Here is a 15,370-nt window from a genome sequence, read left to right as displayed (position 1 = left end):
AGTCCCTATATGCTTAAAAAGACAAGTCTATGAATCATGCATATTGCCGGTGACAACATACGGACTAGAAACCATGTGTGTAACAGAAAAGTAGCCAGAAATTAAAATGCACGCAATGATCCATGGAAAAAAAGATGTTCGGTGTATGTCTAAGAGACAGAATAAAAAATGAAGTAATAAGTCGCCGACCCGGAGTCGTGGATATCACGGATCGAGCAGCAAAATTAAAATGGCAGTGGGCAGGACACTAGGCGAGCCAAAATGATGCCAGGTGGACTGAATAATAAAGTGGAGACCATGCTCAAACAAAAAAGTGTTGGAAGGCTACAGAAATACAAATTTTCAATCCGTTTTTTTTGTTGTTTTTTTAAATTTTTATTTTCATTACTGTGGTTTACAAACAATACATACGAAATTTGTATTATAATCACAATATGTTATGTTAAGATGTTGTTCATTAGTTATATGTGAACACAACATGCGCAAATAAGTAAAAAAAGTTTGTATTTATAATTTCTTCTAAAAATTATATTATGAATGTTATGAAACTAACAACTAACAGTTTATTACAATTATTTTACCTAACTGACATAAGGGACTATTTCATTTAATACATTGTATTACAGTTCTCCTATAATTATTTAACAAATCGTTAAAGATAACAATACCAGCATTACTTTCTACATAATTATATAATCTTAACATACGTGATAATGCATTCAAGTGAGCCATATTATTATTAAAGGTTGGAAGATAAAATATAATGTACGATCTCAATCGCCGACTGGGGACATTCAGGGGTACATTCTTTAATCAAAATGCAGAATCAACATTACAATGAATTATTTTATAAAGATACATCAAGTCTATAATCCGTCTTCTAAATTCCAACTTATCTAGACCAAAATGTTCTACGCGGTTATCATAAGACTGAAGGGTTCTGCCCAGGCTACATTTAAATGTTAGGTTGCGAAGAATTTTTGCACAGATTCAATTAAATTAATGTGAGTTATGTAATGTGGTGACCAGACTACACATACAAATTTCAAATAACTACAAACTGATAAATTGTACAAACAAATTATCGATGATGCATGTTTAAAAGGTTTTACATATTCTGTATATAAATCCAAACATCTTTAGGGCTTTTTCTTTGATGTTATTAAAATGAGAGGAAAATGTAAAGCGTGAGTCAAGAGTTATTCCTACATCGCGAATCATGTTAACCGAATTAATGCTCATATTATTAATACTGTAAATTGTATCTTTTGTTATTCTTTTCCTTGTAAATGTAATTTTGTAACATGTTTGTGCATTTAGTTGCATATCATTTAGATCACACCAAGTACTTAAAGTATACAGATCTTTTTGGAGCATTTGTTGGTCAGCCGATGTTTCAATTCTACCAAATATCTTTTAGTCGTCAGCATACGTCAGAAAATCGCATTTTAAAACAGGGCCAAGATCATTTATAAAAGCTAAAAATAAAGGGGCCCAAGATTCGATGGATTCGAGGATCCCTCGGACCTTTGATCTGCGAGTCCGCGACAATAGCCGCGCGATTCAACGTTATGCATTTCGAAAAAAAGGAAATATTTTCGGCGGAAATATATAGGCCCGAGGTCAATCAACTGAGGCCCGCAGGGCCGATTATATGCTGCTGCCTGCTAGTATCTAAAAATGTTTATGGCATCATTTACAGAAATATAATACGAGCATCTTGTTTGACAAATCAGCGTAATAATATTTGTGTGACTGAAACACCTAAAATTAACCGTATTGCTATTTATTTTATTCGTAATTAAAATATATTTTAGATGTCTCAAATGGTAGATCTATTCCGTTGTAACACGCGGCCATTAAATTAAAATGAGTTCGCCAGTAGGCGGGAAAAGATTTCCGAGTTCAATCGGAGAACTCGGTTTATAGCCTTTCGCGGAAGATAGTCGAATAATATCGACCCGTTTAGTAGAGAGTGACGTCAACTGCATCGAAGGCCTGCTACATATTTTTAGATAAAAATAGGAATGGAAACAATGTGATGGGATTTGCAGTAGTTGGTGTATTTCCAGGCACCGCGCCATTTGCAAATAGGTGACCTTCAACGAATGAACTTTTGAACTAGTTCGTGTTCCCCATTTCATTTTACCTATAGAGGTGAAGTCGAAGCCAATTGCAGCGTTATCAATAATAAAATATCCGTTTAACTCTCTCGACTCCCTTTACAATAAAAAATATACCAGGTATATACAAATATTTAGTTTTTCAAGTTAAAGAACACGACAAAACACCTATATTTTGTTAAGCGCCCAATCTAAGCTCGTCGTCTGATAATGAACCAGAATTTTCCAAATAAAAGTGGAAAATTGAGTAAAAAATATATATTACAGTACCAGCACTTTGAATTATATTACAACGACAGATTTCTTAATTTCATAAATCTCTCATTATAATATATATGTATATATATATATATATTTTAAATAAAAAATAAATATTAGCGGTCTTATAATTAACCCAAATATTTAAATTTTGGTGGCCATTTTCAACGAGTTGTAAATAACTCACTATTAGAAAATGGAAATCAAGATGGGGTAGAGTGGGGTTCGAACCTCGGACCTCTGATCCGTGAGTCCGCTACACTAACCACGGGACCACAACCCAATTAAATTAAATATTTTGATGTAATTTAATAATAATAAATACATTCGTAACACGGCTCAAACGGCAGTTAAAAAAAAGCACAAAAGATCAAATGAAATTAAGCTGTAAATTTTATGTTCATACAATATACAGAAATTATACTGCAAAAAAAAACAATTATTTTTTTGTGAAACAGGTTCGAATTTCATAGTTTTTTTTGCGTTTTAAATGGCTATAAAAATATATATATTCGTACAGCAAGTATATATAACATTTTGCATCATCATCATTCTATCCCGGTCTTTAGATAGAGAATATAGTGTCTACAAAGAACCTCCGGGACTCTCAGCCGGCTGCGGCTGTCAGCTTCTGTACTCTTTCCGAAGTCAGGTTCGCGTTCCGTAGTTATGAGTTCGGACACGAACTGCTGACGATTAACTCGACAGTGGACGTCCGTGACGCAGAGAACTTGATACATTGTAAAGTAGGCGAGAGTGGTGAAGGCTCTCAGTAGGCATCCGCAGTATACGAGTTTAGCCCAGCCAACAGTATTGCCTCCGATCGATGACAGTTGTCACCGAAAGTCGATGATTCTGTTCTCTATTTTAAAAAAATGTTTATTTACTTTAAAGCAGCTTATGACATATTTTTTGAGATATAAGTCCCAACTCCATGGGACTAAAAGTTTTTTGTTGAGAAAATGAGAATAGCTGTCTAAGAAAGTTTTTGGGTGAACGTTGGTTTGACATACGAGTAACTCTTATAGTATTTTAATTAATGCTTACTATTTCGACAAGTATAATTGCTTACATTACATCTCTTATAATTATACTTATACACATTGGTCGATACACATCGGGGAATTAAATACATATGACGAAACTGACCCTACGCTAAAAATATTTAGTAGATACCTGGTTAGTTACGTCCAGCAGGTGGGTTTCGTTAATCGTGATACATTAAATTTATGGGATGATTGGTATGGAGGATCGATGGATTGACGTCACAATAGACAAAAGTAGAGCGGAAAGTATAATAGAAAGGGGAGAGTTGGTTATTACCGGATGACAGCGACGTCGGCATCGGAACAATTTTGTGGGTAACTCGCGGAGTTACGTCATGGAAAACTTGCGCCGCGTCGGCGGCGTCGACTGAAGTCAGATTTAGGAAATTACATCAAACAGGTGAGACTTTACAGCGTAGCGTGAGGCTGTTAGACGTCAAATAAAATTAACTAAAATATGCAGAATGTATGTTTTCTGTAAACATGTTTTATATCACTTCGTATCACAGTTGTTAGCACGTCCTAGATTTTGTTCATAACTAGATAAATATTTTATTTATATTTTTGCAAAAAACAGACTTACGGTATTTACCCTTGATAAATATACAGTTATATTAGAATGCTCTTTTCTCATCTATTAAAGTATTAAACATGTCCCTTCATTTATTTAAAAATAAATTAATGCTCATTCTTTCTGGCTGCGATAAGCTCTCACTTGGTGTTTAATGATGCTCACGCCTACACATACCTGAACACCTACTCCCACACAAATACACATAAACACACCTTTACACTTACTCTCATACAAATACACACAAACACACTTTTTTGTACCACAATTTAATACAAATGATTTCTTATTTAGAATCTTCGCTGGTCTGTCTTTAAACTGTATCTTTGTTGGCTGTTTGTTTCTGTAAAATAAATAAATACGAATTTTCGATAAAATTTGCTACCACACTTACCCGTACAGGGTGTATGTACTACGGCTGCTGGACACATGCAAACGATTCAAAATGCAGATAGTGTTAAAAATAGTATTGCCATAACCTGTGAAATTATAAAATGTAGCTTATCAAGCCGTGTAAAAATTCCTATAAATAGGACCATTTTAGAGGAAAGTAGTAATGTTAATTACTCATAAATTTTAAAACATGTATTTATAGAATGAATTAAGGCTCTATTTCACACAAGTTTGAAAAGTACATTTTGACTTGAAACTCCAATAAGATATCTATTAAAAAAATGTAAAACTTTGTAAATTCAATACTTTATACCTGCTTTAATTTTAACGCATTTATCTTATGAGTTATAATCGTAATATTTGATAAATTTAGACATAGTTTACAACAGTAATGCGGGAGATTTTCGGAAAGAGGATATGGAAGTCATGGTATTTACCAAATTAATATGAATCCAGCTTCTGTCTAAAAAAAACATTCGGATATACCCACTCAAAATATCGTTGATCAATCAAATAACCTTTTTTTAAAAAAATGGATGGAGCATTAACTTATTTGAATTGTTCAATAATACAGGAATGTGGAATTTGACATAGGCAGAATAGTGAATGTTGTGTTTCACAGTATTTAAAGGGACAATTTAAACCAGCCAATAACAAATCAAAACCATTGTATTTGCCTAGATTTCCATTTCCTCTTCTCGGTTTTCGGGTATGTGGAGAGAGCTTTCACTGTAATTCACTTAACTTTGATATTTTATAACTTATATTATTTATTATATTAACAAAAGACGAGTGATACTTTAATCCACAAATTTGGAATATCCAGTGACCGGTTTCATTTCAAGCGATGAAACCGGTCACTGGATATTCCAAATTTGTGGATTAAAGTATCGCTCGTCTTTTATTTATTTAATAAATTAATGAACTTCCATCAAGAATTTTCACTTACAAACCCTAATGTTTTATATTATTTACATCGCAAATATAAATTGAGTGAAACTAAGATATTACTTTTTTTTAAATAAAAAAAAAATATCATATTTGAGTTCTTATTGTTTACTAGAATATTAAAATGTTTAGACCATTTCCTAAAAGTCGTAAATAACTTGAAAAAATGAAAACCGAGTTGTGGTTGAGTGGGATTTGAACCTCGGACCTTTGACCCGTGAGTTTACAATACTACCACGAGACCACAACCCGGTGTCTATTCCAATACCTTTATCTTACTTTTATACTATGTAGGCATATATAACACAATTGATTCACACAATTCTTACTTATCAATCTATACTTATATAAATATTTTTTTTAAATATGTATTTTTACATTACACTTTTGAAATATCTAATAATGATCCTGTTATTGGTTGTGTAGATATTTCACTGATTAACACTGTTAACAGGCGCACGATAAGTATATCGTGCAATATCTGACCCATTTTCCGCGGTGTCCTTGTGCGGTGCATACTGCACACCGCACGGGGCATACCTATCGACCAGGGCCGCGATTACAAACAGAAGTTAAGGCTGTAGTCTGGTAAAACGAACGCAAAATACAATTTTGCCATTTTAAAACGAATGTTTTTTTTTAATAGCGCAATAGTAAAAAAACAAAAATTAGATAAAAAAATAATTTAAAAGGTATTCCTGTTAAAAAATATACTTAAAAGTTTTATGTAACTAAAATATAATTACTTTTAGGCCGGCAGATTACGCCATTTTAAATTTAGAGTCAACTTAGGTATCTGAGATCTCAATAAAGTCAATACTTAAAATTTATGAAAATAATTTGAAGATAATAAATTTAACACGAAAGTGGCCGAAACCAAATTTAATTTTTTTGATTTTGAAAAAAAAATACAAGCATTTTAAATCACATACATTTTTGTGACAAAAAAAAATATTGAAATACTAGTTGAAACCTTTCTTTATAGAATTGTATTTTTTTTTTATAGAAGATAATTCTGGTTGTTCAATTCGGACTACAGCCTTAATGACATCATACCTTCATCATGACGACAGAGTTTAAGGTAATTTTTCCCGAGCGATTACGAAGATACACTACCGACGATCTATCTCCAAGTTTTGAGAAGATACATCGATATGTATCAAGGGGACACGTACGCCATGGTACAAATATCTACGCACTAAAATACCATACTTTCATTATGACGTCATAGTTGAAGAAAAATTCTCCCGAACGATCACAAAGATATACTACCGATGCGCGACGCTCTATCTTCAAGTTTTTAAATAGGTACATCGGCATGTACCGAGAGGTCGAGTATCCCACGGTTCACATATCTACTCATTAAAAGTGAGAAAAATCTTCGCTGTAATAAAAAATTATTCAATTTTTTGATAGTTCTGAGGAGGGCAGTTTTTTTTTTAAAAGCCGATTTAAAATACAAAAGAGAGATAAGTTCATTTTGAAGTCGAATTAAATTCTGACATGACTGTCAGTTATTAATCCGAACGGCTAGATGCAGAGATAATGTGGCTAGATGATGCCCTATTAATATAGAGAAGCATCTCTCTCCCCAATGAACTAAACAGTATTAAAACTAATACTCGTATAATCAATTCAAAGCAAATCTAAAGATTTTTTTTGAACAAGTGGAAAAACTGCATCAAATATTAATTAATATGAAATAATATATTTTTTTTGTTTTTCTTTATGTATCCTATGTTTTAATTTTTTTCTTCATGTACTCGTATATTCAAAATTATATAAACTCTAATAAATAAACAACTATAACAGTGTAAGTCACTCTCCAAGCACAAGAGTTAGTCTCTTTTTTTTTAGAGTTACAGTTATAACATTTACTAGATGTAGAAAAGTAGATTTGTTTAGAATAAAACAATAACATGTACCAATTATGAAATTTATTAATTAAAAAAAAAAAAAAAATCTAGCTGTAAAAACATTGCTACCATAAATAATAAATTTAGTTATTATATTTTTCCACCTTTTTTACTATATTCCTGAGTGTATGTATCGAGATGTCAAAAGAGTCGGGTTCGTAATACCTCGGTAAATAAATACAGACGAAAGTACCACACCGTCTTGGTAATTGACCAAAGTTATGTAAAAATCATGTTCAAGCGAGCATTTTTTGCTTAAATTGGGATTTATTGGAGTTTATAATCGCTTTGAGGTGACCACTTTTTATCACAGAAGCCTATTTAAAATATTAATGAGAAATATTTTAAATTTTGATTAAGTAAGAAACGCGAACTCAATTTTCGGGGTCATTCATTGGTTGGATTCGATCATGTGACGTCGAAATGACGAGTCGGTAGAGCATACCGAGGTAGATAGTAATAGTACAGAAGTTAAATATACCGTCTCGGTATGTACCGATGAAGATAACGTTTGTAATTGCGCCCCAGAGCGAGTGGCCAGTGGACGAGCAAGCTATATTATCCACTCAATAATTTCTGTGACCCCCGGAAATAGGTTAGGCATAATTGAATAATCACAACGAACTATCGAGAGTTACGAAGTTTCTAGTAGTTTACGGATTAATATTTCGGAATTGTTGGTCATCGAAGCAATTAATTTAATACATGCATCAGTAGATTTCCATGCTTGTTTTTCAAAAGAGATTTGACCTAAATCTTCTTTATTTAAAAAAACAAAATATTCCTGTAAAAGGGTAAGTTTCGAATTATAGGTGGTTTTCAAAAATAATCCCATTTTTTTTTTAATACTTACTTTTAATCTGATTATTTTTATGATAATAAACAAAATAGAATAACAATTGGTTTTTTAATGTAATTGACGATAAATTCAGTGTCTGCATACTAAATCCAATAACATAAATCTTATAAATTCTTAACCTACTAAAGAAATACAATCATGTGTAAAATTACGTGCGCTCTGTCGTTCGAATCGCGTCAGCATCGCGTTGGTTCGAACTGTCGAAGTGATGAGACCTGTGCCCCGATTGCAATGGGAAGTTAACAGAGTTATCTTCGACTCTTTCTCGAAAGAAAAATTGATATTTATGTACGCAAAATGAATATATTTGCATGAAAATTAAAAACGTCTTCATCGGTTACCTATAATTGAACACGTTTAAAAGAAATAAATGCATCCATATTCTGCTTTTTCTACAGAAAACTTAATTTTACTCTGTAGGTAAAATTGAGAATAAATGTTAACTTCCCATTGTATCGGGGCCCAGGGAATAACATATATCTTTTCTCTAACAGAAAATTTCAACACTTTAAAACAATTTGTGGGATCTTACACAAACTGTAGCAACGGACGCACTTCCGGTTCTAGCGGGAGTTTTGCCAATAGATTTGGAGGTTAGAGAGGTCGTCAGTAAGCGTGCTTTGAGATCAAGGACTCCGCTGGTACATCTCAGAGTTGAAATGAGGCCCGAAAGAGGGCCAATGGCTAATTGTTTACAGAAATAAGGAAATGATCCAAGCAACAGTGGCAGCATAGTTGGGATGCAAGCAATACTGGGAGATGAACGTGGTCCTTCATGCCGGACTTGTGTGACAGGATGGAAAAAAACTTTTTGGTGTTTGATCATCACACTGCACAAATGGTTTCGGGTCATGAGGAGTTTAGGGACAAGTTGCATAGCCTCGGCCTAAACTGTGTGGACGCCAATCTGCAGAACATATCCTGTGGCATAACGACATTATGAAAGATGAAAGTGACATTATGATTGCAAGTCGGAGTGAAGAAATGAGACCTGTGTATAACATGAACGTAGTTATGCAGAAAGCAGCCAGTCAACAGTTTTGAAAAAAATACATATTGGTGTTATCGAGTGCAGCAAGGTCAATTCTAAGTGCTGCTAAAAACATCCTGGCCGCTTTTATACAAAAAACTGTAATAATAACCCTTTGAAAGTAGTGCTGATCACAAAAACGGAAACGGCTCTAGAAAAATCTTATGGTACATTCAAAGTTATTAAAACTGGTAAATACGTTATTAGATTCTTGTTTACAATATTTGAAAAAAATACTAATGTATTCATTGTTTATCATTTGTCAAAGTCAAAAACATTCTAACTGTTGTGTAGATTTGATTATTCACTATTTTTACAAATGTGCTATATTATCTCAGTTTCACTTTTCTATGGCTGGCTGCTTTCTGTATAACTGCGTTCACATGATCTTTCCTCTAAAAGAGAAAATTTAAAGGTCTTAAAATATATTTTTCTTAGGGTTCTTGGGTATCACGGTGGGAGGAGTTAAAGGGTGCGGCAAATCTACTCAAGCATATTGTTCCTGTGGAGGCAGGGTGAGTGCGCTGTTGGATCGTTTGACCGTGGTGGGGGCGAAATTTTGTTCACTCCCTCCTGGGGCGGGTATGTCAAAAAATATTCCTCTTGTCTCCGTGTCTCGGTAACCTTTCATTGGGCTAACCTTTGAGTATTTGTGTAAAAACATTATTAATTTTTTTTTTTAAACTCTCATATCTGTATGTATTTTGTGTAATGTTTGATAACTTTGTAAATACTTATAATTTTTTATTTGAGAAAGTTGTGACGGAGGCATTGAGGGAGACTGGGGTAGAGAAATCGTGTACATTTTTATTGATTGCGCGCTCTTTTCTGCCCTAGATTTTGACTAAAATCACTCGTCTAAAAAAAGTGTATGCAGAGATTAAATTCGTTAAAATAGCGTGGCCCCGGGACTCTATATAACAGCTACGGGTGCAGGTGGGTTTACTCCCTCAATGTACATTTTAGGGGCTAAACGAACATGTTGATATGAATAAATCAGCAATTTTAGAACGCGTCAACAAGGTTAGTTGTTCCGAGTATAATTTACCATTGTTGTCAATCGTGGCATCCTTGCGCTGGAATATCCCAGTGATATAAGAGTGCGTCTTTCATTCACGTAGATTTAAATATAGGTTTTTTTTTTTTAAATATTTAAAAGCACTATGGAAGATAAATATTATATTTACTTCACAAATCCAAACAGTTCAGAATATTATGAAAATCCAGGTAGATAGAAAAACATTGTCTTTTTTGTAATTGATCATTGTGACACTAGAACTTTTTGCATAGCGCAATGTTCGTTCAACTGAACTAAATAAATTAGGTCATTTTCTAGTTAGTTGTGTTCAATTTTACTATGTCCTTTATCTGGGTCAGCGATTATTTTATCACCTTTTAAAAGTATCCTGAATAGAAAATTATTAATTTATTCAAACACTATGTACATAAAAGGGCGGGTATAATGCCTTAAGTCAATTTCTTCCTACCTATCCATATATATCTATACATTCTATCAAGAGTGAGTTTTTACTAGCAGGATTTTATGACTTATTTTATAATCGGAATAAATTAATAATTTAAAAAGTGTAAATATGATAATGTCAGTAATTATGTATGTACTCGTATGTTCATTATTATATTTTTGTAGCTTTTACATTATTTTTATATAACTTTTTTCTTTTCTTATTCTTTAAATTTAAATTTATCTTGTTTCTATTTCCTTTATTTTTCTAACTGTATATAAATAAGTATATTTTTTTAAAATTTTATTTGAAACGTCTAAGTGCCTAACAATTGTTAATTGCTTTTATTTTGATACCGATGATGTACTTAATCAATAGCTTACACCACTTTGGAAAATTTTTATGGGCTGTTTTTACAATTGTAAAAACTATTGTTTTTTTCCCAAATAAAAATAAATAAATAATTTGAAAATAGTACTGATACCAAAGCCACAAATTACAAAAAAAAAAAACAATAAAAGCTTCTTTCCCCAAGCCAAACAGAATCCTTCTCTATCTAAACGTAGGCGGGATGAGATGTCTCAGTAAAAGCTTCATTAATAATATATGATTTAAATCCATTAAATAGATTCAGGAATTAGACCTTCTAATATCATTCAGCTATCGTTACGTAGAAATGTTCTAAATTTGTTGCAACCGAGGGAAAAAAAAATAAGAAGGGAATATGGAAGTCCAGGTATTTACAGGGCTTGTGACCTGTCGTTGAATGGTTTAAGTGGCCACTTTACACACGGTAATATTAACATTCTGCCTGTGTTTAAATATCCATATTTCTTCAACTCTTCGTAGAAATGATAAAAAATAAATTAAATAAAAAGTATATTATTATGGTGAAATACATTTAGCTCATTTCTATTCGCGGTCTTAATTTCAACAGATATGACAGTACGGTAAGGAAATCAGGCACATAGTTACTCTTTGGAAATAAACATGTTTATTATATAAATAATAAATAATCCGAAAACTCGTGTTAAAATTACAAAAAATCCACAATACTTTATTTTTTTGTTGTTTTATTTTATGTTAACTAATTGCATACACAGGCATTTACACAATTCCATTTTAAACATTATGTTGAAGAAAATGAAAATTTACCAAACTAAGTAATAACACCAATCTAAAATAATATCATATCCAATATTTTGAGTTTGTCCAAATTTTGAGTGTGTCCATTTTTTTGTAAAAAAAAAAATTTGGACAAACTCAAAATATTGTTGATAAATCCACCTGGTGCATGAAGAAGTAAAGAAATTAAAAAAAAAAACATTTTCAGGCGTTGCCTAGTATGTAGGTGAAATAATTCAATTAGGCGAATCTCACCCGCATAAATAAAGGTTTCAGCTCTTTAACTTCACAAACGTCAGCAGATGAAAGAATTGAAGGAAAATAGATGTTCAAATATGAGCAGGATGGTGAATGTTACACAGTGAGTAAAGTGGCCACTTAAACCAGCCATTGACAGGTCATAAGCCCTGTGGATGCCTAGACTTCTATATTACCTTCTCTTAAATGTTCTTCATCTCTGTTGTAATATGTTATTATTATATACTAAAGTATTTACATAATTTAGTGTAGTATTATATAAATAGGTACTGAAACATCTTCATCTGAATATATTTAGTTTAATGTTAAGACTCTACCCTTGAGTAGTATTTCAAGACCACTTAGTGACCTGGGGTAAAATTAATATCCTTACCTTGTAGTGAAAAATTCATTTCAGTCTCAAAAAATATATTCCAAGGTATACTACGAAGAAAGTAAGGTAAGAATGTGTCTACCCACTCGGGCCTACGTACAATAGAACCTTTTCTGTATACTCTGAGATAAAGGCTCACGTTTCAGTCCTTTTGTCCCATACTATTCTCGAGGAATTAAATTACTATTCATCAAAAATGTGAAAAAGTTGGTGAAATACGTGGCATCTGGCTTACGAGTTTTTCAATTATGAGTGAAATAATAAATATACGTAAAACGTAAATTTAAATCATAGATGAAAATGATAAAGATTGTTGTTTTTTAATACCCATCGTCGTCCTACGGGCATACAATAAAAGTCTTTCTTAAGGCTGTAGTCTGGTAAAACGAACGCAAAATTAAGAAATCATACGATTTGGCCATTTTAAAACAAATGTTTATTTTTTAATCGCGCAATAATAAAAACAGCTTTTTTACGTTTTTATTACCTTCAGACCTGCCCTTATCGTTTTCGGTTTATTGAGATCCCAGACACCTAAGTTCAGTCTAAATTTGAAATGGCGTAATCTGCCGGTCTAAAAGTAATTATATTTTAGTAACATAAAATTTTTAAGCATATTTTTTAAAAGAAATACCCTTAAAAAATATTGTTTTTATCTAATTTACGTTTTTTTTTATTCTTGCGCGATTAAAAAAACATTAGTTTTAAAATGGCAAAATCGTATGATTTCCTAATTTTGCGTTCGTTTTACCAGACTACAGCCTTAAATTGCCACGTCATGAAATGTTATCAAAGAAATGCATCGCCGGGAAATATTTTTTCTAATACATATAGGTACATAATTGTGTTTAAAAATACAATGAAAATTTTTAAAAGACAGACGCACTTTTGATTACGAAGGAATATTACTTTGTTATTTTTATTTTGTCTATTTATTAAACACACCAGCCATTTTTCCTCATTGGAAAAATCACTGAATCGAAATAAGAAATAGTCTGAAAATATTTATATAAAATTATTTAAATGTGAAAAGAAACATGATATTCTTTTTTTATCATGACCTTTGATTTCTGAATCAGATACTCAGAGAGAAAATTATGTACGATGCTCCCTATCTACAGGTATAATATTTTAACTGCGCGTTACAGATCTTTCTATGAAGACTACGTAACATTAAACAAAACGTTTCCTCTTCGATTTAAAATTCCCTTTTCGTTTGCTCAAGAAAATTGGTTTCATTATAAATAATTTTATTGTATCAAGTACTTTCAACATAGTACTACATTTATGTTTAATTGAATTGTTTTTAAGAATGAAATAGAAATATAAATTTTCTTCAAACGGTTTTAAATCTAGTTTTTGTTATAAAACAATGATATGCCAGATTATTTACTCATACCTATATTTGTTAAAGTTGTAAACCATCAAGTTCTTTCAAATTAAATATTGATGTTCAATTCTAAAACAGTATTATTGTGATTTTGGGGCCGCCTTCAACTAGTCGTCAATAGCGGTGCAAGAAAATGTAAATTTGGTTGTGGTAGCGCGGAAAACGAACCACGGACCTCTGATTTTGAGTCCGCAATGCTGGCACCATCACAACCCGACTCTAATTATTCAAACTACAGTTTAATTCTTTATAAGTTTCACTTACCGTCCGATTTAAGTCCAAGGCGTTCTTTCAGAGCTCGCGCAAATATATCATCCGCTGGATTCTGCAAAAGAAAATTACTAAATTAAAATTCATTAGTTTATTTTGCTCTACGCATAAAAATCTCTGGCTTACAACAGGTCATACCCAATTAGGCAGACTAAACATAATCCAGAAAAATATATTACCAAAAACATCTAGTTAGCATTATTATTATTATTATTATTCCAATGAGAAAGTTCAGTGCAACGGGAAATTGGATGTAAAAATGTTTTTTTACGCGCTGTAAAAATTAGAACATTTAATTGTAAGGCGTAATTTCCGAAAATGTATGAAAGAAATAATAAAATAAACTTCTTCGAACGACATTACTAGTTCTCCAACATCAACCAATGACATTGTGATACAATTGTGATACATTTCCGGTTGACGGGAAGCCAACCCACCAATCAGAACAACACCGTAGAGAACTTGTGGTGGAGTAATTTTGAAATCATAACTCTGATAATACGATACATACTTTTATTTTATTTATTGTATTGGTTTAGTTTGATAGTCAATAGACTAATCTTAAGATGCTTAATAAAGCATCCGTGGTGTAGTGGTCAAGACGCTTGACTCACACACGGAAGGTTCCGGGTTCGTTTTCCGGTGAGAACACAAAAATTAAAATGTGATTTTTCTTAAGCCTGGGTGTTTTTTGATGTGTCTCCTGGCCTGTTGTGGTGCAAAAATAAATAAATACTACTACTACTACTACTACCATCACGCCATTTCCCCGTAGGGGTAGGCAGAGAGAATGGACCGCCACACACGTCTATCCTGGCATACACTCCTAGCCTCTTCCACATTCATACATCTTGTCATACATGCCCTTCGGTTCTGTCTGCTTTTGACATGACCAGACTTAAGATTTTGGTTTATCTGATCATGCCACGTCTTCCTTGGTCGTCCTCGTCTAACGTTGCCGTTCATTTTTGCCATATATACTTGTTTTACCATTCTCTCGTCGTCCATTCGTTCTACGTGACCAAACCATCTCAGAGACCCTTTCTTAATCTTATCAATTATACTTGTCTCAGATTTACACTCTCGCCTGATTTCATCATTCGTAACCCTGTCATACATTGATTTCCCACACATTCGTCTAAGAGATCGCATTTCAACCGCGTTCACTCGGCTTTCATCCTTCCTCTGCCAGTTCCATGTTTCACTTCCATACATAAGTGTTGGGACTAAAACTCCGTTGTGCACTGCCAGTTTAGCTTCGATTGACATATTTTTATTAGAAATTACTGTGCTTAGTGCTCCGTTCATTTTGTTGCCCGCATTCACTCTTCTTTCAACATCTTTTTC

General features: G+C 32.7%; 1 protein-coding gene across 4 annotated transcripts in view; it reads right to left on the bottom strand.

Annotated features, from left to right (window-relative positions):
• Positions 1–15,370, bottom strand: part of LOC148282636 (protein FAM107B) — a 111,439-nt gene that overhangs the window by 28,312 nt on the left and 67,757 nt on the right. For 3 of the 4 annotated variants that reach the window (XM_088224744.1, XM_088224745.1, XM_088224742.1), the window contains exon 2: positions 14,018–14,078. Coding sequence is in view for 2 of the 4 variants with exons in the window: in XM_088224742.1 (XP_088080868.1) it covers positions 14,018–14,078 (61 nt within the window). In the remaining 2 variants the exon portion in view is untranslated. Of the gene's footprint in view, positions 1–3,704; positions 3,831–14,017; positions 14,079–15,370 lie in introns of those variants that run through there. The other variant, XM_088224743.1, reaches the window with a different exon arrangement.

The sequence above is a fragment of the Micrasema longulum genome, unplaced genomic scaffold (assembly GCF_059751315.1).
Source record: "Micrasema longulum isolate JH-2025_06_02 unplaced genomic scaffold, ASM5975131v1 h1tg000307l, whole genome shotgun sequence".
NCBI classification, from domain to species: Eukaryota; Metazoa; Arthropoda; class Insecta; order Trichoptera; family Brachycentridae; genus Micrasema; species Micrasema longulum.
Note: the sequence above shows the minus strand (reverse complement) of the source record. Positions and strands in the feature narration are given on the sequence as shown.